Genomic DNA, 22,433 nt, shown 5'->3' with positions numbered 1-22,433 from the left:
CCACAGACATACATACATATATTTCATACATAGAATAGTAATGATAAAACAAAAATAGTAAAATTTTCTTAACTAAATACTAAATACAAAACAATATCAACAACAATAAATAATACAAAAAAAGTTTAAATAAAACCCAACAAACAAACAGTTACAATTCTAAAGTAAACTAAAAAAATAATACAAAAAAAAAAAAAAACTTAAAAAAACAAACCTTAAATTCATCCAATGTATGTTTAAGTGAATATTTATATTATAGAAAAACAAAAAACCGAAAAAGGAAGAAAACAATACGGAATGTAATTTCAAAATATAACATTTTGTTTATTATTATTTTTTATGTTAAATTTTTATCAAATTTTCTTATTGTTAAAAGTAAATACAAAAAAATATGTTATCTTTATAAGTTATACAACAACAAAAACGTAAAAAAAGGAACTCATAAATTGTGCGAAACAAAAATCATTTATTTTTCTGTAAAAAAAAACAACAAACAACATTATATAAAGATTTTGTTTTCTTCAGTACATACATATATTTACATACAATCGAGAAAGAAAAAAAAAAGAACTTAAAACCATAACAAATATTTAATATATTTTTTCTTCTTTCTTTTTTTAATTTCTTAAAGTGTTTCTTTTTAATTTACTTTTGTTTTTTTCTCTCTCTCTCTCTTTTTTGATAAGGATAAAAATATTTTCTACTTTAAATTGTTTGTTATTATAAAAAAAACATATTAAAAATTAAAATTGCCTTTTGTTTTTTATTTCCCTCAATTGGAGAATTGTAAATTGGTTAAACGAAAGGGTAATAATTACGAAATTCATATATTTCTCTGTGGTAGAATCTTTCAGAATCCATTTGCTCTGTAGCCTCCTACAGCTAATTTAATTAAAAAAAAATCCAAGTATTTCCCATTTATTTTGAAATTGAATGGCAAACTATTATAAACTTTATTCAGAAATTTTCCAGGAGTAACGTGGAAGACCAATAAGTAGCATGTCAAAGCTTGACGCTATAGCATGATACAATTTGTGGCAAAAGAGTAACAAAATTCAAAGTCAAATTTGATGGTGGCTATAGTGCAGATTTTTTTGCACCCCTCAATCTTGGTCCATATTCAGTAAAATTTGGCTATGTCTAATAAAACTTTTGAGAAATCAGCGTAAAATGTAAATGATGTTTGATGTTGAAAGTAGGCTAATCGAGTCCAGTCATTTTTTATGCCCCACCAGATTAGAGAAATTTTTAAGTTATTGAGTTTATCTGTTGGTATTTCATGTTTGTAAAATACACAGGTTAGGTAAAAAAAACTGCAGCAAAGTCAAACGCCATTTTTTATACATTTTTCTTTAAATTTTATCGAATGAAAGCCAAAAATATCGGAAATAGCATCAAATTTTAAAATAAGTTTAGATTTGTTCGAATTGATCACCTTTGACAGGAATTATGGCCTTCAAACGGCTAATGAAATCGTCACAACCTGCCATTCAGGTATTTGCGGTATTTTGGCCCATTCTCGGCGAAGCGCTTGCTTGGGGTGATCGACACTTTGGTATTTTTTAGTGCCAACCTTGCTTTTCAAAATACTCCAGACACAATAGTCCAACGGATTGGTATCCAGAAATTTTGGTGGCCACTGGGCGCTGGAAATAAAGGGCGGAACCTCATTTTTGTAACCATTCTTGGGTGGCGCGTGCTGAGTCCTGTTGAAATGTCCAAGGTTTGCGTGACCAAGGCTTTAATAAATACACCCTCCATAATATTTTCGCGATAATATTCGGCATTTATTCTGATGGCACGCTCGATTAATACGAGCGTAGAGCGACCATCGGGTGTTATGGCTATCCACGCCAACACCATGGCCTATGCTTGAGTTCTGGTGGCCAACCGAAGGTGCACATTTTCAGCTGAACTCTTTGGCAAGTAAACACGATGATTTTGTTCGTTTACAAACTGCTAGACAACGAATGTCTTCTCATCGGAGACGGAGAAAACCAAATTCGGCAGTTCACCACTTTTGGCCAAGCGAAGCAATTCTTTAGCTCTTCTGAGTCTATTTTCTTTCTGTTGTGGTGTAAGTACTTGCACTTTTTGGAATTTCTATGGTTTTACCCCGAGCTCATTTTTCAATATTTGCCGAATGGAATATTGCGATATGTTCAGCTCACGAGCCATTTTTCGGCCACTGCGACGCGGGTTTCGAGCAAGTCGCTCCTTTACTTTTCGAACCATTTCTGCTGATGTTGCTGTTTTCTTCCGTCCATTTCCGTGACGTCGGACCAGTATCACGGTAACGAGCAATGGTACGAGACACAAAAGATTTATTCACATTTAAATACTGGACTGCTCTAAGAATAGCGACTTTGGTTTTCCAGCCAAATATAAAAAATCGCACGCTTGAATTCCATCACGAATATTTTTTTTTTCCGAAAATTCTCACCAAAATGTTTTTTTACGCTTGTAAACAATATACTGAGATGTCACTGGAATAATTTTAAAAACTGTCGGACGAGTGGCTTAGAAATGACAGCAGTCTGAAGTTGGTTACAGTTTTTTCACCTCACTTTGTATATCCTTAATCAGATTTCAGGTTTAATGTGTAAAAAATGGACGTGCGTTTCCATTTGGTGGAACTCGGCTTCACTCCAACTGAGCTGATATTGTCCATTTAGTGAAAATAAACGTGAAATCGGATAAATATATATGTTCTGTTCCAGTACCTTCAAGAATTTACTAGTCATAAAGGGAAAATCGTTTATCTTAGTGAAAACTTTGACATTCTTGCAGTTCTGGAATAGGCCAATATATGAGAGATATCATAGTCGATAATCGAAAAAAATATATATCTTAAAAAATTTTCACCAAATTTGAAGTACATGCTTCTAGGCTGAATTTAACCGGATATAGCGAAATCCATCCCATTTTGACAAATATTTCACATATGGCGAAAGTTTGGTAAAAAAAAACTCTTTCGACATCCGCTGAGAGACTGTGGGATATTTTGCTCTAGAATTAAAAAAAAACTTTTTTTTTTGTACTTTTAATTCAAATCTCTCTTAAACAGTACCGGACTTTATAATACATTTTGGATTTTCAATGTCCATTTTTTACGAATTTAAAAACATGTTTACATTTGCCGGTTTCGTTCACACAATTAAAATTCTTCCAGATAATTAAATTTCTAAGGTTTTGAAGACACTCCGCTTTGATATGCTTTTTAATGATTTGAATTAAGCAAGATTTTGGAAAGAATGTAATTTTTTCTTTTCATTTTACTCCTGTGTGAATCGTTCGTACTCAGACCTGTGGAGGTTGCCACCAAAACGCTTGAATTTGCCTTGTTTCTTACCCTCTGGAAGATGTATTTTTTTCTTTCGGGTAGGTTTCGTGTTCATAAAAATTTCAAAAATCTTATTTCGTAAAGGAAAACCCCAAAATCTTTCCTAAAACTAAGCGCTAAATAACTATTTAATTTTCAATATTTTTTATTTGGATATTTTTTATTTACATTACAAAAACAAAAATTAACAAACAAATTAAGCAAAATCATGCAACAGCTTGTGTACCTTGAAACTCACTGCAAAGAGAAAGAAGATCTAGGAGCAATATCTTATTTTTGGTTCCATGGCCAATGAAAAATAAAAAACTAAAAAAAACACAATATTATCACAACCACCAAATAATAATTTTTTTGCTACCGAATAATATACATATATATCTCAATTATGTTTAATTTTGAACAAACAAAAGAAAAACAAAAAAGAAACAACTTAAGGGACTGAAATACACTTTTTTATGATGTTCTACAAACCGAATTAAAAAACTAAAAAAAATTAAATTAACAAAATAAAAAGTACTAGAGAAATAAAAGCCCGGGACTTGAAAAAAACAACAACAACAACTTAATTTAAACGAAGAAATGTAACCAAAAACAAAAAGACAACAAAGCAAGCTACTACTGTTAAAGAAATAAAAAAAAGTAAAAAAATTACCTCAAACAAATTAAGAAAATGAATGAAACAGATACAAAATAGAACAATTTAGCATAACTCATGAAAAGTAAAATAATTCAATATTTTTGTTTTTTATTTTTTTTAATTTTGAGTTTAAACAATTTATTTATTATTTTAAAAGGAAAATTTTAAAAGAAAAATATTGTGGTCTTGGAGTGAGACGAAAATTTTCAAACTTGTTTTCTAAAAACGGAGCTTTAATGATTTAAGGATGTATTGGAATGCTTGTAATAGGGCTTTCTTGATTTGTTTTACGTATATGCAATCATGGTACAATGAAGACGAGGTAGGTAAGAGCCAGCACCTTGGTAGTTTTCCCAACGTACCAAAAATATAATACAGCTTCAGAATAATATTAAAAAAATAGTTTGTCCTAACAATTTTTCAACAATGTTTGAGAAACGCTTATGTCTTTTCTCAAATCCTTTGTTGACAAATTTGTTTTGATTTAAAAATGTTTTCTTTTGGTAAAAAGCAAAATCAGAAGAATTCTTAAGGTAATGATGAATAATAAATCTGTGAATCTGTGATATATATTATTTCAATCTCATTTTTAGACTGAAGGCATGAAAAAAGTAGGAGGAATTCAATAGAAGCGTAGTATTAGTAGAGGAGATGCAGAAGTTCAAATCACTTTTTTGCGATTTTCTCTTAAATTTTATAATTGTGAGAAAAATGTCAAATAAACAAATACAATATGTTGCATTTTTTATACCCTGAGCCACATGGCTAGAGAAGGGCATATATAATTTTATACGGACAAAGCATGCCTTATCGAAATAACGGTTTTAGACACTGTGTCTCTTTGGACCAAATCCGTTTCAGGACATTTGGAGTCGATCTAGCAATGTCCGTCCGTATGTCCGTATGTGCACGATAACTCTCGAAGGGAGCATCCGATTATTCCAAACTTTTTCGAGTTCGGTGATGGGAAATATCTGTCCACTCCTTTCAGTACCTCCCCCACAAAATATCAAAATTTTCAAACAAAAAATTTTACTGCATAGAAAGAGAAAGAATAATCCAATTATGCTCCAACTTTGCAAATACTAATATTTCCATCAGTGCCAACTCAGGTGCGAAAATGGACAATATCGCTCCATTATAAAATGTGATGCAAGTGCCCGATTGTCTTTAAATTACACACATCATAATATTTGTAGTAACCCAAGGTCTGGTGTGAAGATGGAATATATCGGTTCTCTCCTTCTGGTACCTCCCACAAAGGGTCAAAATATTAAATATTCATGAAGCTCATAAACCGCGGTATTCACATCTGATTCCATTCAGACTTGGTACATCTCACATTTCTATCAACAGAAAATATGTTTTAAAGATGGAAGAAATCGAACCATTACTTCTGTTACCTCTCTCGCAAAGGGTCAAACTTTTGAATAATCAAAACGATCAAAAAATCCGAAATAAGCATCCCGTTCTTTTCATATTTCATACATTCCACTATTTCTATTAACACAAGCTCTGCTGTGAAGATGGAATATATCGGTCTACTCTTTTTCTGCTACCTCCCCTACAAAGGGTCAAAATTTTGAATAATTATAACTCTTATAAAATGAGATGTAAAAGTCCGATAGGATGGTTGGTATTGAAAATGAGACATATCGGTTCACGTTCCAAAAATTGGTATTTGTAGGTCATAGTGGGTTCTAGCTGTGGTAGCGCAACATTGTATGTATAGTTCCACGTTTTTGTATAGCCCCCACATATAACGGTACTTCCCGATATTCGGTATTTCGATGATTTTTTTGCCAGATTTTTTTTACGAATTTGTCTAAAACTTGGCGGAACATTGTATGTAAAAGTCTATGTTTTCGCCCACATAATGATACCTCTGGATATTCAGTATTTTGATGATTTTCGCCACATTTTTTCACGGATTTGTCCAAAAATTGGTGTATGTAATTTGTAATATGTTCTAGCTCCGGTGGCGGAACATAATACATATAGGTCCACGTATTGGTATATACTCCATATAACAGTATCTCTCGATATGCGGTATTATGATGATTTTCGCCACAATTTTTTCACCGATTTGTCTAAAAATTGATATTTGTAGGTCATAGTGGGTTCTAGCTCCAGTGGCGGAACATTGTATGTAGATCTCCGTTTTGTATAGCCCCCATATAACGGTATTTCCCCATATTCGGTATTTTAGCTACATTATTCACCGAAATTGTTTTGAGTTTGATATTTGAAGTTCGTAATGGATACTACAGCCTATGACAGAAAATTGTGTGTGCAGGTCCACTTTTTGGTATATCCCCCATATAATGATACCTCCCTATATTCGGTATTTTTGAGAACTTTTGCGACATTATTCGCCGGAATTGTTAAAAATTACGCATTTAAAGTTCGTAACGGGTACTACAGTCCACGTTTTGGTATGTCCCCAATATAATGGCACCTCTCGATATTCGGTATTTTGATGATTTTAGCTACATTATTAACCGATTTTTTTCGAGTTTCGCATTTGAATGTTGTAATGGCTTATGACAAAAGTTGCCTATGCTGATCCACATCGTCCTAAAGACCCTAAAAATACATTCTGTATTTTTAAGATTTTAACATAATTTTTAACGGATTTAATTTTTTTTTTTTTTTTGAAAATTGCCAAATTCTTTTCAAATGGAGAAGAGCCGGGCTGAACTTACAGCTTTGTTACTTGTTATTAGTAAATTTGAAGAAACAAAACTCTAGATTCTAGATTGATTTTTTTTTTTTTCATATTTAATCATCTGCCCTACCTTGTAATTATTGTACCATGGTTCTTTGATATTGGAATTTGTTTTTAAGAATTTCTGAAAAGATGGATTCATTTGAAGCCCAATTCTATGTCAAGCACTCCATTTCCACAACATTTAACAGTTTATTAATAAAAACATTTTTTTTTCTCTTTTTATTTAACTATTTTGTTTTAATCATTTTCTGTTCTCCCAAAAGAAATGAACTGATTAAGTAAAATTTAAAACTGAAACAAATGAAAACAAATAAAAAGGAAAAAATAACAATTGTAAAAAATTTACACTGCCTAAATGAAAAAAACCAAAACTAAAATATATAGGTGACAAAATGTATCCCCTCTTCCCCCTAGAACAAAAGAAAAATCAACCACAAACCGAAATGTTAAAGCAAAAACATTATTCTATTGAACACCAATTTATTGAATGAAATAAACTCGAATAAAAAACCCCGAAAAACCAATTTATCAAAACCAACACCAAATTAACAACAACAACAATGAATATAAATTGTAAATTAATAAAAAAACAAGAAATGCCATTTGCTTTGGCCCAGCAAACAATTAAAAACTTCAAATAAAATATCAAAGTATTTAAAACGAATGTGGAAATCCAAAATTGGTTTGAATTCAAATTCTATATAAAGCGATTTTTGGCGTGCATAAGCTAGCTGCCTATGGAAGAAAGATAAGATCAGTCTTACAGTGAATCATAAAATATGGACTTGTTACTTTTCATTATCCACACTCAATATTTACTTCAAATTTATAAGGATAATTCAAAATCCCTCCCGGTCCATACAAATCATAATTATAAAAAAATAAAAACCCTTTGGAACAAATGAAATTTAATCATAAATTCCTAATTATCATCTGGCTATACAGGGTGAGATAAAAAAGCTGCAACAAAGTTAACGCCATAATTTTTACATTTTTTTTTAAATTTTATTGAATTATAGCAAAAAAATTTCGAAAATAGCATCAAATTTTAGAATAGGTTGTTGCAAAATGGTCAGGCTTAATCCCTTTATTGTTGTTTTTATAAAAAACAAAGTTTGTGTATTAGTGGAGAACGATGGTAATGTTTTCCAGGGGGTAAGGCGGGGAATACCTAGGTTTCGGAAAGGTATTCCCTGCCTTAAAGGGATTAAGCCTGACCATTTTGCAATAACAAAATACTATGGTATCGCGAACAAACAGGCCAAACATTGTTCTATTTTAGAATAAGTTTAGATTTGTTCGAATTGATCACCTTTGGCACGAATTATGGCATTCAAACGGCCAATGAAACTGTCACATGCTGCCCAAATGTTGCTATGCGGTATCTTGGCCCACTCCAGGCGAAGCGTTTGCTTGGGGTGATCGACACTTTAGTATTTTTAAGTGCCAACCTTGTTTTCCAAAATACTCCAGACACAATAGTCCAACGGATTTATATCCGGAGATTTTGGTGGCCATTGTGTGCTGGAAATGAAGCGAGGAACCTCATTTTGTAACCACTCTTGGCGTGGCGCGTGCTGAGTGTGATGGTGCTGAGGCCTGTTGGAATGTCCAAGGTCTGCGGCCAAAATGTTTGCATGCCCAAGCCTTTAATACACCCTCCAGAATATTTTCGCGGTAATATTCGACAATTATTCTAATGCGAGCGGAGAGCAATCATTGGCTGTTATGGCGGCCCACACCATCACCATGGCCGGCGGTTGAGTTCTGGTGGCCAACCGAAGGTGCACATTTTCAGCTGAGCTATTTGGCAAGTAAACACGATTATTTTGTTTGTTTACAAACTGCTGGACAACGGATGTTTTCTCATCGGAGACGGAGAAAACCAAATTCGGCAGTTCACCACTTTCGAAGCAACTATTTACCTCTTTTGAGTCTATTTTCTTTCTGTTGCGGTGTAAGTTCTTGAACTTTTTGGAATTTCAATGGCTTTACCCCGAGCTCATTTTTCAATATTTGTCGAATGGAATATTGCGATATGTTCAGCTCACGAGCCATTTTCGGCCACTGCGACGCGGGCGGTGATCGATCAAGTCGCTTCTCTACTTCTGCTGATGTTGCTGTTTTCTTCCGTCCACTTCCTTGACGTCGCCGGCTACGCTACCAGTATCACGGTAACGAGCGATGGTAGAGACACAAAAGATTTATTCACATTTAAATGCTGGAGTGCTCTAACGATAGCCATTTGTGGTTTTCCAGCCAAATATAAAGAGATCACAAAATCACGCTTGAATTCCATCACGAAGAACTTTTTTTCTGGAAAATTCTCACCAAAATGCTTTTGAGCGCTTGTAAACAATATAATGAGCTGTCTCTTGAATAATTTTAGCAGCTGTCGGACGAGTTGCTTATAAATGAAAGCAGTCTGAAGTTAGTTGCAGTTTTCCGTCTCACCCTGTACAGATATATTGTACATTTTTATACACATACATAATCTTAATTATCAAATATTTAATAATAATTAACAATATTATTATTAACAGAAACCCAATGCTACGCATATTGATGTTGGTTTATTCCCTTGGTTTCGTCACAATGACAAGAACGGGAAAATGTTGCAAATGTTGAGAAAAGTATAACTGTTCGGTATTAAAATAAATTTAAATTTTGAATGAAAATGAAAGTGGAAATCGAAAAAAACACACACACAAAAAACCTAAACAAACCCTATGTATGTAATTTTAAATATAAGCTGATGTAACAAAAAACCAAACTATAAGTTTAAATTTAAGTTCAATTTGAAACATGAAAACAAATATACGATGATATTTAAAGATTAATACAAGAATAATGAATAAGAATGAGAGAAAAAAAATGTTGAAAAAATATAAAATTGTGTGGTCTTGTGCGGTTGAATTAAAGATAATGATGTATTCTTTTAGGAAACCCCCTATTTGGCACGCACGCATACCTGGAAATCGCATGGGTTTTGTTGGGGCAGGACGGACGACGAACATTCACCGAATGTCACCCAATAACGGAAACGTGAAGGCATGTTTCATTATGATAACCATAACAATGCGAACATTCCAGCATAAACAAAACATAGCTTATCCTGGCAACCAAATGCATAGTTATGTTGTATAATCAATACAACATGTATTAACCCATTGGTATGCAGGCATGTTGGAGTGGTTTACATTTCATGCGACTAAACGCCTTTCGACATAAAACTTGGCTATAGATGTTTATGCTCAGCCAATGGGAGAAGTATCAAAAGGGGTGGCCCCATATCCGCCTTCTTTACCCCAGATCTTGTTTTAATAAAAATATTGAGATGCGTGAAATTAGAAAATAATCGAATTCTTATTTCGATATTTTTAAGAGAGTAATATGGTCCGTTCCAGAACTGCAAGAATCTAAAAGTTCTTACTACGATGACCTTTTATGATATTGAAGAAAATTGCAAACTAGTAGATTCTTGCAGGTTCTGGAACGTGGCAATAATTATTCAAAATTTTGACCCGTTGTGACGGAGGTACCAGAAGGAAGGGTCCATATATTCCTTCTTCATAGAAATAGAATCGAAAGAATATTGTAATATGTTGAGCTTGAAAGTGATCGGAGACGATTTAGCCCTGTCTGTCCGTCCATATGTTGTAATCACGCTACAGTCAAAACAAATTAAGATAAGAAGTTAAATTTTTGCACAGATCTGTCTTTTGTCTGCAGGCAGGTCAAGTTCGAAGGTGGGTCCACGATATCGTACAGTCCCCATATAACGGTACCCCCCCGATATTTGGTATTTAGATTATTTTAGCTACATTTTCCAATGGAATTGTCTAAAAATCCACACAAGGAGTTCCTTGTAAGTACTTTATACCCTGGAAGATAATTTCCTATCGTATAGCCCCCATATAACGCAACCCCCCTATATTTGGTATTTTGATGATTTTAGCCGCATTTTTCAACGGAATTGTCTGAAATTCTACACATGGATTTTATTTTTTTGAAAATTTCCTAATTCGTTCCAAATGGTGGAGGGTATTGAAAGTTCGGCCCGGCCAAACTTACTGCTTTTTTACTTGTTCATACTAGATCTTGCGATGGTAGAAATATTGAGATTTGTGAAATTCGAAGACAATGGGACTTTTATTCCACATTTTCTAAGAGTTATAATTATTCCAAATGTTGACCCTTGGTGAGGGAGGTACTCTATGGATTGAGCTTATATTGTCCATTTTCACACCTGACATAGCACTGACAAAAAAAAATTGGGATTTGCAAAGTTTGCACAAAATCGCGATTTTTTTGGCAAAATTTTTACATTTTGTGAGGGAGGCCCCAGAAGGAGCGTACCGATATTGCCCACCCCCAAACTCGATCTAAGTTTGATAATATTATTACAATGTACCAAGTTTTAACCAAATCGGATACTCCCTTCTAGAGTTTTAGTGCGCACCAGCCGGTCAGACAGACGCACTGACAATCCTAGATCGATTCCAAATGTCTTGAAACGCCATTTGGAAGGATTTTGAGAAATAAAAAAAAATCCAAAAACTACCACTTTAATGAAAAGCGTTATATGAGGACTATACGAAGACGAAATTATACGAATTTTTTTTTCATAGGATGTAGTACCCATTACGAACTGCAAATACGAATTTTGAAACAATTCGGGTAAATGATGTCGTTGAATCATCAAAATATCGAATATCGGGAGGTAACGTTATATGGGGGACATACGAAAACGTGAACCGTGCATACGAAATTTTTTGTCATGGCCCATTACAAACTTCGAATACGAAATTTGAAACAATTCGGGTGAACAATATCGCTAAAATCATCAAAATTCCGAATACTAAGACTTCATACGAAGTTTTTAAGCACAGGCTGCAGTACCCATTACGAACTTCCAATACGAAATTTGAAATAATTCCAGTAAATAATGTCGCTAAAATCATGAAAATACCGAATATCAGTACCGTTATATGAGGGCTATGCGAAGACGTGAGCCTGCATAGACAATTTTTTGTCGAAGGTTGTAGAACGCGTTACGAACTTCAAGTACGAATTCAAAACAATTCTGCTGAATAATGCCGCTAAAATCACCAAAATACCGAATATCGGGGGCTATACGAAGACGTGGACCTGCATAGACAATTTTCCATCATAGTCTGTAGTTCCCATTACAAACTTCGAAATTTGAAACAATTCGGAAATATGTCGATAAAATCATCAAAATACCGAATATCGAGAGGTACCGTTATATGGGTGCTATACGAAGACGTGGACCTGCACTTGGGTCGTTCCGGAATTAACTAGTTCAAACGAGTCACTCCGCAGAAGGAACGATACGAACTATATGCATCTCGGTCGTTCATCTTCATCTACTACAGTTAGTTCACACATTGCTTTACTATTTAGGAAGAAGGAACGATAAAGTTGGATGGGACAATTGATCTGAATGGAAAGACCGGATCAAAAAGGAACTTAAGGACCTAACTCCTCCTGAGGAAAGAAAGGAATGAGTAAACTAGATTACCAAACTCTAATTCTGAATACTTTTGCACTGCATAGCACAGTGCAAGGAGGCGGCAAGTTCTGTGAGGCAACACGTCCAATTAACCCAATGGAACCGGACACCTTGACTGTATAATCTATCTTTTGGGAGCGGAATTTAGATTTCGACGTCTGAATGGCGCCCAAACACTTGGTGGATGTGTTTGGGCGGCAGTCAGGAGTCTTCATCAATTTCCTCGGTTTTGTGGAGAGAGATGAAAATGTCTAAAAAAAAATGTGGAAAAAATTTTGCAGGCATTCCCATGAGAGAAATCCTAGGTGAGAGTACATAAAACTTTTCTGACTGGCTTAAGTCATCGGCTGGCTTCTTCGTAGAGGAACAATGGAGTTTTAGTTTGACTTAGTTCGATTTTGGCCCTTCGCTCCTTTGATCTTTTCCGAAGAAGCCAGCCGATGACTTAAGCCATTCAAAAAAGCGTTTTATGTATTATCACCTTTATCCTCGCTCATTCCATTCCAAATCTTAAACAGTTTTCTTTTATCATCGTAAGACCTTTGAAATGTTACTTTGTTCGCCGCCCAAAGGGTTAAGACTACTCCTCTTTTTTTTTTGCAAATATTCATGCACAATTCATACCTTTCACCTACAACCACAGGAAAAGGGAAAGCCAAATTAACCAACACCACCACCACTTCCAATAGCAGCAGCATAAATTGCTCTATTTATAGATTGTTGACAGAGAGGGGGGAGTTGCAAGCAGCCCAAGTGTTTTGTAGTTATGGTGACATTATGAAAATTGAATACCAAACAAAACCTTGATTTGAATTTTTTGATTTTTCTGGATTCAAGAAAAGTCGTTCGAATAGATAACTTCGTATCCTCAATCACTCGCAAATTTCCTTAAAGCAAATTATTAAGAAAATGTTGAACAGTATGCGAACAAAACGCTTAAATGGTCTCCACTTGACCGGTTGCAATGCAGGACCCATGGCTAGGCTTCCACCCAAATACTCGGATGAGGACTGGGATTTTAATAATAAGGTTAAGCTGCGTATAACCTGTGATCAGGAACGTTTGGCGGAACGTATTATGGAGTGAGTTAGGGTGGCTATGAAATCTATTGGAAATGGTGAAAATTATTGTTCTTCCAGGGAATCTCGTCGGGTCATGGACGATGTGAATGACACCACCCGAAACTGGCAACGCGAAGTGGAACATCAAATGCGGGAGAGGGCCAGTGAAATTCGTTTCCTCTGTGACGAGTTGAATAAACAGAAGAAGACAGCTCTGCTGGAGGATGAGGCATTGAATACCTATCGGATGCGTATTTTAAATGCCATTGGATTTTTGAAGGAGAAATCCTTGGCGATTTGTCAGCGCTGTTTGGTATTGCGTGAGGGACGTTTGGGAGTGGATCTGTGTGAAGATGAAGTGGATCGTTCGTTGCGCTGCGAGCTGAAGGTTATCAAGGGCTGTCAGTGTCTCATGGATAAGGCACTGAAGGAGACCAATGAACAGCTGCGTAGATTGCGTGCCACAATGTATTCATTGGATAAAGATCTCTCGCAGAAGGATAAGTCCCTGATGATTGATGAGAAAAATTTGACGCTGCGTGGAAGTCAGAGGGAGATGGGAGCTAGTGATTTGGCCCATCATCATTGGTAAATATATTTTGAAATATTGTGGAGAATTTATGGAAATCGAACATTTACATCTAATTTTATGCGAAATCTCAAATTTCCATAAAATACATATTCATATCAGATTTCTGGTCAAGACAAATATTTAGATATAGCAAGTTGTAGAGAAGGACTGCTCCGATATATACCTTTTTCACACCAGGCTTGGGTTAATAAAAATATTGCGATGTGTGTAATTTGAAGGGAACCGGATGCTTACTACAGATTTTACGATCGTTTTGGTTTTTCAAAAATTTGACTCTTTGTGTGGGAGTTACGAAGGAATGGGCCGATCTCTACCATCTTTATAACAAATTTTGTGTTGATAGAAATATTGAGATGTGCCAAATCTGAATAGAATCCGATGCTAATTTCGTGTTTTATGAGCTTCATGAATATTCAAAATTTTGGACCAATGTGAGGGGTACCAGAAGGATTGGACCGATATATCTCATCTTCACATCAGATCTTGTGTTAGTAGAAATAATGGGATGTATGAAATATAAAGAGAGCCCGATGCTTATTTCGGATTTTATGATCGTTTTGGCTATTCGAAATTTTGACCCTTTGTGGGGGAGGTACCAGAAGGAATGGTCCGACCCCTAACATCTTTATTCCAGATCTTGCGTTGACAGAAATGTTGATATGTGCAAAGTCTGAATAGAATCGGATGTTAATTTCGTGTTTTATCTTAATCTTAATGAATATTCAAAATCTTGATCCCTTTGTGGGGGGGTGGTACCCGAAGGAGTGGACTGACATATTCCATCTTTACACCAGACCTTGGAGTAACAAAAATATTGCGATGTGTGTAATTTGAAGAAACCGGATGCTTATTCGGATTTTATGATCGTTTAGATTATTCAAAACTTTGACCCTTTCCCACGAGGTGCAAAAAAATTGCTCTATTTCTCTAACTTTTCTCTTTTCAGCCAATATTCTCTGAGTGAATGGCAGCATACAACCTATAAAAATCTGGAAACCAATGCCCGAGAACTAAACTCCGCAGCTCAACTGCGAGCCTATGTTGATTTGCTGCTGAAACAAGTCTGCGAAGATATGCAAAATCAAACGGATCGCACAAATGAGGCCTTCGCCCATCGCATAGCCGAACAGAGACATGTTAAAGCATGCCTGGAGAATAAACACAACGACACCATGAATCACATACATGAAGTTCAGCAAAATCTTCAACTGCTCGAAAAGGAAATATGCGATAAAAATCGTGCTCAACAGTTGTGTTTAACGCGTCTGGGTAATCGTGCTACACGCCCGGGTGTTGAATTGACATGCGACGAAGTACAAGATGCTCTCTATCACGAGTTGGAAGCCTTGAAGGCATCTCTGTGTAAACTGAACGCCAAGGTGCAGGAGAATAAGGCATCGTTGCGTTACTTGATGCATGTCCAAGTGATGCAGGAAGAAGAAATCAATATTAAAGCAAATTCGATTAAAATAGATGAAGTCGATTGCATGACAATACGTCAAGCTTTGAAATATCAATCTTTTTAAACATGCACCTTTGATATTAATAAACTGTGTAGTTTCCGATTTCAGTTACGTAAATAAATATGCAAAATTTATTTCAGTGTAGCAAAATATATGCGTATTTTTATTTATAGGGGTTCAATGGGTAATTAAATGCTGGTGGCGCATAATCGAGAAAAAATCACAGGGACGAAGTGTCGATAAACGTGTGTCCGAAAATAATATCCTGTCACCAAATCACCCCTATTACAGAATAAATGGGAGTTCCCATTCACAAAATAGAAAGTCGTGGGAATTCCCATTCACATTGATTTTTGCTAATACCGAATTATGAGAACAATTAAAATCAGCTGTTATTTTCGAACATTAAAGTATTGATCGGTTCCAGAACTGCTAGAATGTAAAAGTTTGTACTACGATAACCGATTTCCCTTTATGATATCAAAGAAAATTTCAAAACTAGTAGATTCTTGCAGGTTCTGGAGCATATTATATATTTGCTGATAACTGTGAAATTGTTTTCATATGTCATTTTAGACATCTTCCACTTTTTTTTCAAAAACAAAAAAAAATCCCATGCAATTTCAAAGGGAATAAATGTTACGAAATGTGGAAAAAAATTATTAACATTTCGTATTAAAATACGGAAATTTACATTCGAACATTGCCATTTGGGGAAAACAAAAATCATAATTATTATTAATTATTGTTATTTTTACATAATAGGGGTGAATGCGAAGTTAAACCAGATTCATAAAATTTCCGAAATACAGCCCTGAAACTATACCCGCATTCTGTCAGAGTAATATTTTTTTTTTTAAATTTTTTTAGTTGTCATATTTTTGGCAGCTCTGGTTTAAACGCGTTTCGTTTAACTGTCAAACATCTTCAGTTTGGTCTTAAGTTTAACCATGAATCGTCTTATAAACGAACAACTCTTGGAAATCATTGAATTTTTTGATCAAAATGCGTACTCTGTTAAAAAGAAAAATTCATTGCTCGCTCCTTTTATTTTACGTCGAAGCTCATTTTTGGTTCAATGGGTACGTAAATAAGCAGGAATGTCGATATTGGAGTGAAGATCAGCTACCAATGCATCCAGAAAAAGTCAATTTTGTTCCCTACAAAAACATGCTAGGATAAATAAGCAGCTTAATGTCTTTGCATGACATATTTTGCGCAAGAAAATCTAAATTTGGCACCAATTTATAAAAAGAATAATAATAAAAACAACGTAGTAGTGATTACACAATTGTGGTTTAACTTTGACTCGTTTTTAAATCGCAATTATGTATTTTGACAGCAAACGTAGTTGTTAGATAGGCTTACGGACCTTTATCTTTGTCAAGTTCTCAAATAAATGAAAACATATTTCAAATGGAATATGATTGAGAAATTATCATAGCAATTCAAAATAGCAATTCCATTGTGTATACCATGGTAGAAGAATACGGGTGGTTGCATTGACACAGCTGCTGGGACAATGAACTGTCAAACTAATTTTGGAATTGAATTTTTTTAATCGACGTATTTGAATTGATATTTATCAAATTTTGACATATCAATGTTCCCAAGCGCTGATGCATCTACCTGTATTCTTCTACCATAGGATTTAAACTTAAGGTGAAAATACATATAACGCTTTTTAGACTGACTTCTTCGTAAAAAACAAAAGAAGTTTTAGGTTTTCAGACTCAGTTCGATTTTCGCCCTACGCTCCTTTGTTTTTTTTTTTAAGAAGCCAGCAGATGACTTATGCCTGTCAAAAAAACGTTTTCCACCTTTAGTGGATTTTATTTGACGTATACGCATGAAGTAAATAATGACTCATTTACTCTCAAATTTGTCAACAAATGCCGCCTAAAGCAAATTCTTTGCAGATTTTTATGTATTCCTTTCCTTTGTAGCACATTTTCATTTATCTTTTTATAAAAATCCGTATTTTTTAAGCATTTCCTCGTTTTAAAGACGCTAGCCGCAATACGCCTTACGTCGCCATTCTTATTGAGTTTAAATATCCGTGTAAGAACGTCGGGCAATGTAAAAACGCCTCATTCTTAATGTCAAAACAACTCACACATATACATATTTTTTCGGCATATTTCTTGATAGACATTTACAATTTTTATTATTTTAATAAATAAGAGATAATTAAACATTTGATTACAACAAATGTAAGTATATTATACAATTTACACATATTTAATATTATATAGAACACGGCGTACGAAAAAATACACAAAACACCACTTCATATAAAAACTCATTACGTTTCAACATGTTTATTTGATAAAATTGAGAAAAACTTATGCATTTTTTATTTCCCTTGCCTTTTTAAAGATATTTTCCAAATTGTGGTAATGTTTTACACCTTTTCCACTAATTTTTACTAAATGCTCTACTTTTATCCTCTTTTCCTGCAGCATTATGTCGAAACGTGCTGCTGACGACACCAGCGGTGGTGGTGGCTCTGCAGGCTCCGCTGCCAGCTCAAATCTTGGCCAGCCACCAATTAAAAAGGTTCACTTCGAGCCTCACTTGATTGGCCCCGTGTCCACTTTGGAAGAAATGGACATCAAAGTACTAGAATTTCAAAATAAAAAGCTAGCCCAACGCATAGAGCAACGTATGCGTACAGAAGCTGAGCTAAGGCATCGCATAGAACAGCTTGAGAAGCGACAAACCCAAGATGATGCCGTACTGAATGTCGTCAATCGTTATTGGAATCAGTTGAATGAAGACATACGCGTTTTATTGCAAAGATTCGATGCCGAAACGGCAGATGAATTGGAAAATCGAAATGAAAATGAGGTCACCACTTCATTCCTGACCCAATTGTCAACATGGGACAAGGAAGAATTGGATGATAAATTGGCAAATCGTGTACAAGTCTCAAAGCGAGCTGTGGCCAAAATTGTCCAGGTCATCGATCGTGTTATGCAAAGAAATGAAAAAATAACAATGGCCTTGAAGGGAGAACCCCAACCGCCGGCTTCTGCCGCTGGTGCTGCGGCCGAAAGTGCAGGCGAAGAATCACAAACCGACCCTGCCACCAACAATGCTTTGCCCAATATCGAGGAAACCCTCAAGCAGCATCACATTGAAATTATGACCGAAAATCGTAGTTTACAAAACCTAAATACATCGCTTCATGAAAAATTCCATACAATGTCACTAAAAATGAAGGAATATCAAGATGCTCTGACGGCAAAAGAAACAGAAAATGCCGAACTTAAAAATCAAATTGATGAATTGCAATATGATCTGGAGAAAATCCATTGTCGTAATGATAAATTGGAAAATCATTTGGCAGAGGCTATAGAAAAGCTAAAAGCTTATCATCAAATGCATGGTGATCCCAACAAGAGTTCCTCTTCGTCGAAAGGTTCGGGGCATGCCCATGTCAGTAGCCATCAGGTTGAGGATCTACAAAAGGAGTTGGAGGAATATCGTGAATTGGCCAATAATCGACTGCAGGAGTTGGATAAATTGCATGCCACACATCGAGAAACTCTGAAGGAAGTGGAGAAGCTAAAAATGGATGTGAGTATATGGGAAGAATTGAGAAATGTTAATTAACTTTCAGTAGAGGAAAACAAAGAGACTGTTAAATAAAGCTTCAAAAATTAATTACAGAAGCTAAATACTGTGACATATTTTTATTCAGCCACAACTGACCTAAAAAATGTCAATGTAATAATCCCGCCCTTAACACTGTTCTAAAAATTTCAACAATAAGTTTCTAAAACTATAGTAAAAATCACGATTATGGTTCTATTAGATTATGGTTCTATTAGATCCTGAAATGCTTTTAAAAACCTTCGGTTAAAAGCCACAATAGCCCTTAAAAACTGTTCTTGGGCAATCCACGTTTAAGGAAAAGCTTGTCCCTGAAAACAGGCCTAAAAAATTCCCCCCAACGAATTTCAATAAATTCTGAAAAATAATAAGTGAAAACTCTTCTTAAAAAATGAAATATGTTCTTGAGAATTCAATGATCGAGTCCCCTTAAGTTTCTGCAAATGGATCCTAAAATATGCAGAACTGAGACGTAAATAGTCTCTGGAAACTGTTTTTAAAACCATGAATCAAAAGATAAATGTTACGTTAGAAATATACGCTTAAAGCGCCAATAGCCCTTGAACTACTGAGATTCAGATTATGCCTATGATAGTTCTTAAATAAGGATATATGAACGTTCATAATTCTTAAAAAAATATCCTTAAGTTAAAACTTTTTTATTCTTTTATCTCTCAACAGATTCGTCAACTTCCCGAGTCGGTTATTGTCGAAACAACCGAATACAAATGTCTACAATCTCAATTCTCTGTTCTGTACAATGAATCCATGCAAATCAAGACTATGCTGGACGAGACCCGTAATCAATTGCAGACCAGTAAGAATCAACATCTGAGGCAAATTGAGGTAATGGAAAGTGAAGAGCTGATTGCCCAGAAAAAGGTACGCAGTGAAATGATACAAATGGAAGATGTATTGGCACAGATACGCAAGGAATACGAAGCCTTACGCATTGAATATGAACAAAACATGGCGGCGAACGAACAAACGGCCCCCATTAATCGGGAGATGCGTCATCTGATTACGTCGTTGCAAAATCACAATGCCCAGTTGAAGGGTGAGGGATATCGTTACAAACGTAAGTATAAAGATGCATCTGCTGATAATGTGAAATTGCGTAGAGAGTTGGAGGAAGCTTTGGCCAAGTTGGAGGGCACTAAACAGAATACTCCCAGCCAGGGATCCAATGGGGATGATGTCAAGCAAGAGGGTGCAGCAACAGTCAAAGATGAATTTGCTGGGTCCTCTGGTGGTTCGGGCAGTAATACCAGTGCCTCGAACGAGGGTCTTAATGTGAAAGAGGAGGGAAGTGCCAATATAAAGTCGGAAGATGAAACAATGGATGATGATCTGAGCAAAGATCAAAAGGATGGCATTAAGAAAGAACAATCCTCACCAGGTGGACCGGAAAAGAAAGATGCCGCAGCGGCAAATGCAGCCGGTTCCACGCCCACCGGGGCCTCTGGAACAGGTGCTGCTGTCATCAAGCAGGAAAAGGACGCCAAGGATGCCCAGAAAGCGAAGGATATTAAAACTCAAGAGTCTGAATTGGTGCGCGATCTGAAAGCCCAGCTAAAGTAAGTTGTTTTGATTCACTAGTCGATTGTTTTATTTACTCAAATCTAACGCCTTTCCAGGAAAGCTCTAAACGATCAAAAGGAAATGAAACTACTACTCGACATGTACAAAGGTGTTTCCAAGGATCAACGCGACAAAGTCCAACTGATGGCTACAGAGAAAAAGTTGAAATCCGAAATCGAAGAGCTACGCCAACAATTGAAAAAGCTACAGGAAAGCAAACGCGAGGAACGCAAAAAACTTGCCGATGAAGAAGCCCTACGCAAAATCAAGCAACTGGAAGAACAGAAATATGAACTGCAGAAACAGGTGGCCAGTCAAAAACCTCCAGACAATGCCTGGGGTCCGGGTGGGCCAAACTATGCACGACCGTTTGTGGGCTCCCATGAGGAGGAGGCCCTGCTCAACGAGATGGAAGTCACTGGCCAAGCCTTTGAAGATATGCAGGAACAAAACTCAAGACTTATACAACAGCTGCGCGAGAAGGACGATGCCAATTTTAAATTGATGTCGGAGCGCATTAAGGCCAATCAAATGCACAAGTTATTGCGTGAAGAAAAACAAATTCTGGAAGATCAAATGGCTACCAGAGATACTCAAATAGAAGCCATGCACATAGTTCTGCGGAAGCTGGAGGAGAAAGAACGTAGTCTGCAAGCCACTGTTGCGGCTATTGAAAAGGAACTTGTGCTGCGGCAGCAGGCCATGGAAATGCATAAGCGCAAGGCAATTGAGTCGGCACAATCGGCGGCAGATCTCAAACTGCATTTAGAGAAGTATCATGCCCAAATGAAGGAGGCTCAACAGGTGGTGGCCGAAAAGACCAGCTCTCTGGAAGCGGAGGCGTACAAAACGAAACGGCTTCAAGAAGAACTAGCCCAATTCAAACGCAAAGCAGAGCGTATGAAGAAAATTGAAATGGCCGGTACCACAATCGACGAAGTTATGCTCGAAGAGATTAGAGAATACAAGGAGACGCTCACGTGTCCCTCCTGCAAGGTTAAGCGCAAGGATGCTGTGCTGTCGAAATGTTTCCATGTCTTTTGTTACGATTGTTTGCGTACACGCTATGAGACGAGACAGCGTAAATGTCCCAAATGTAATTGTGCATTTGGTGCCAATGACTATCATCGTTTATATTTAACTTAAGTTGCATACATCCCAACACACATCCCAACATTCACACTTCCCCCACACTCAACAGACAGCAAGCAGAAGGAAAAGTGGCCCGAACCAGGGTACTTTTAATTCATTATACTTCCATTACAGCGTCTTTGTTTACTTTGTATTTAGTGAATTTAGTACTAAATGTTAGTGAACACAATTATTTTTTAATCCTAGAGGATAAAATATTTTCCTTTCAAAATTTAGTTTCACTTCAATTTAATAATCTATGTGTATATCCATTGATGGAGAAAAACATAAATGCAAGAAAACACACATAATAATAATAATAATGATAAAAATAAATATTATATATTTAGAGTATATAAAAAAACATTAATAATATTAAAAAACGTTGATTTTTTTATTCATGAGGGGGGAGCTAAAATGAGATGGGTTTCAGGGATTTAGTTTTGAATAGTAACAGGCATAGTGGGGTGTTGCATGAAACACTGAACTGAACGAATAGCACCGATGTTGAAGCTTCAACAGAAAAAGTTGAACCGAATTCACTGAAGAAACGATGTGAAAATAACAAGCGCCGCCTCGAATCAGATGATAGCTTATTACGTGAAAATAGCGTTTGGCTGAGCCAGACTTACACATAAACCCAAGTAACAAAATTTCGTCAGATTCATGGGTAAATCCCTTCAAAACCCCATATATACCAAAAACAAGTAAAAATGGCGTTAAGATAGAATGAGAGTATA

The 22,433-nt window shown here is 35.8% G+C and overlaps 2 protein-coding genes across 2 annotated transcripts; both read left to right on the top strand.

The window, feature by feature from the left end:
• Nucleotides 1-12,855: 12,855 nt before the first annotated feature.
• LOC101895500 (tektin-1) lies at nucleotides 12,856-15,487 on the top strand. Its single transcript, XM_005188387.3, has 3 exons — nucleotides 12,856-13,329; nucleotides 13,387-13,896; nucleotides 14,847-15,487. Exons 1-3 carry the CDS (start codon nucleotides 13,157-13,159, stop codon nucleotides 15,424-15,426), a joined length of 1,263 nt encoding a protein of 420 aa, XP_005188444.1. The 5' UTR covers nucleotides 12,856-13,156; the 3' UTR covers nucleotides 15,427-15,487.
• Nucleotides 15,488-17,491: 2,004 nt separating this feature from the next.
• LOC131806357 (E3 ubiquitin-protein ligase Bre1-like) lies at nucleotides 17,492-21,911 on the top strand. Its single transcript, XM_059130382.1, has 4 exons — nucleotides 17,492-17,576; nucleotides 17,826-18,945; nucleotides 19,663-20,558; nucleotides 20,619-21,911. Exons 2-4 carry the CDS (start codon nucleotides 17,830-17,832, stop codon nucleotides 21,706-21,708), a joined length of 3,102 nt encoding a protein of 1,033 aa, XP_058986365.1. The 5' UTR covers nucleotides 17,492-17,576; nucleotides 17,826-17,829; the 3' UTR covers nucleotides 21,709-21,911.
• The last annotated feature ends 522 nt before the right edge of the window (nucleotides 21,912-22,433 follow it).

The sequence above is a fragment of the Musca domestica genome, unplaced genomic scaffold (assembly GCF_030504385.1).
Source record: "Musca domestica strain aabys unplaced genomic scaffold, Musca_domestica.polishedcontigs.V.1.1 74, whole genome shotgun sequence".
Classification (NCBI taxonomy): Eukaryota; Metazoa; Arthropoda; class Insecta; order Diptera; family Muscidae; genus Musca; species Musca domestica.
The sequence above is the reverse complement of the archived record's forward strand: the minus strand, read 5'-3'. Positions and strand labels throughout refer to the sequence as shown.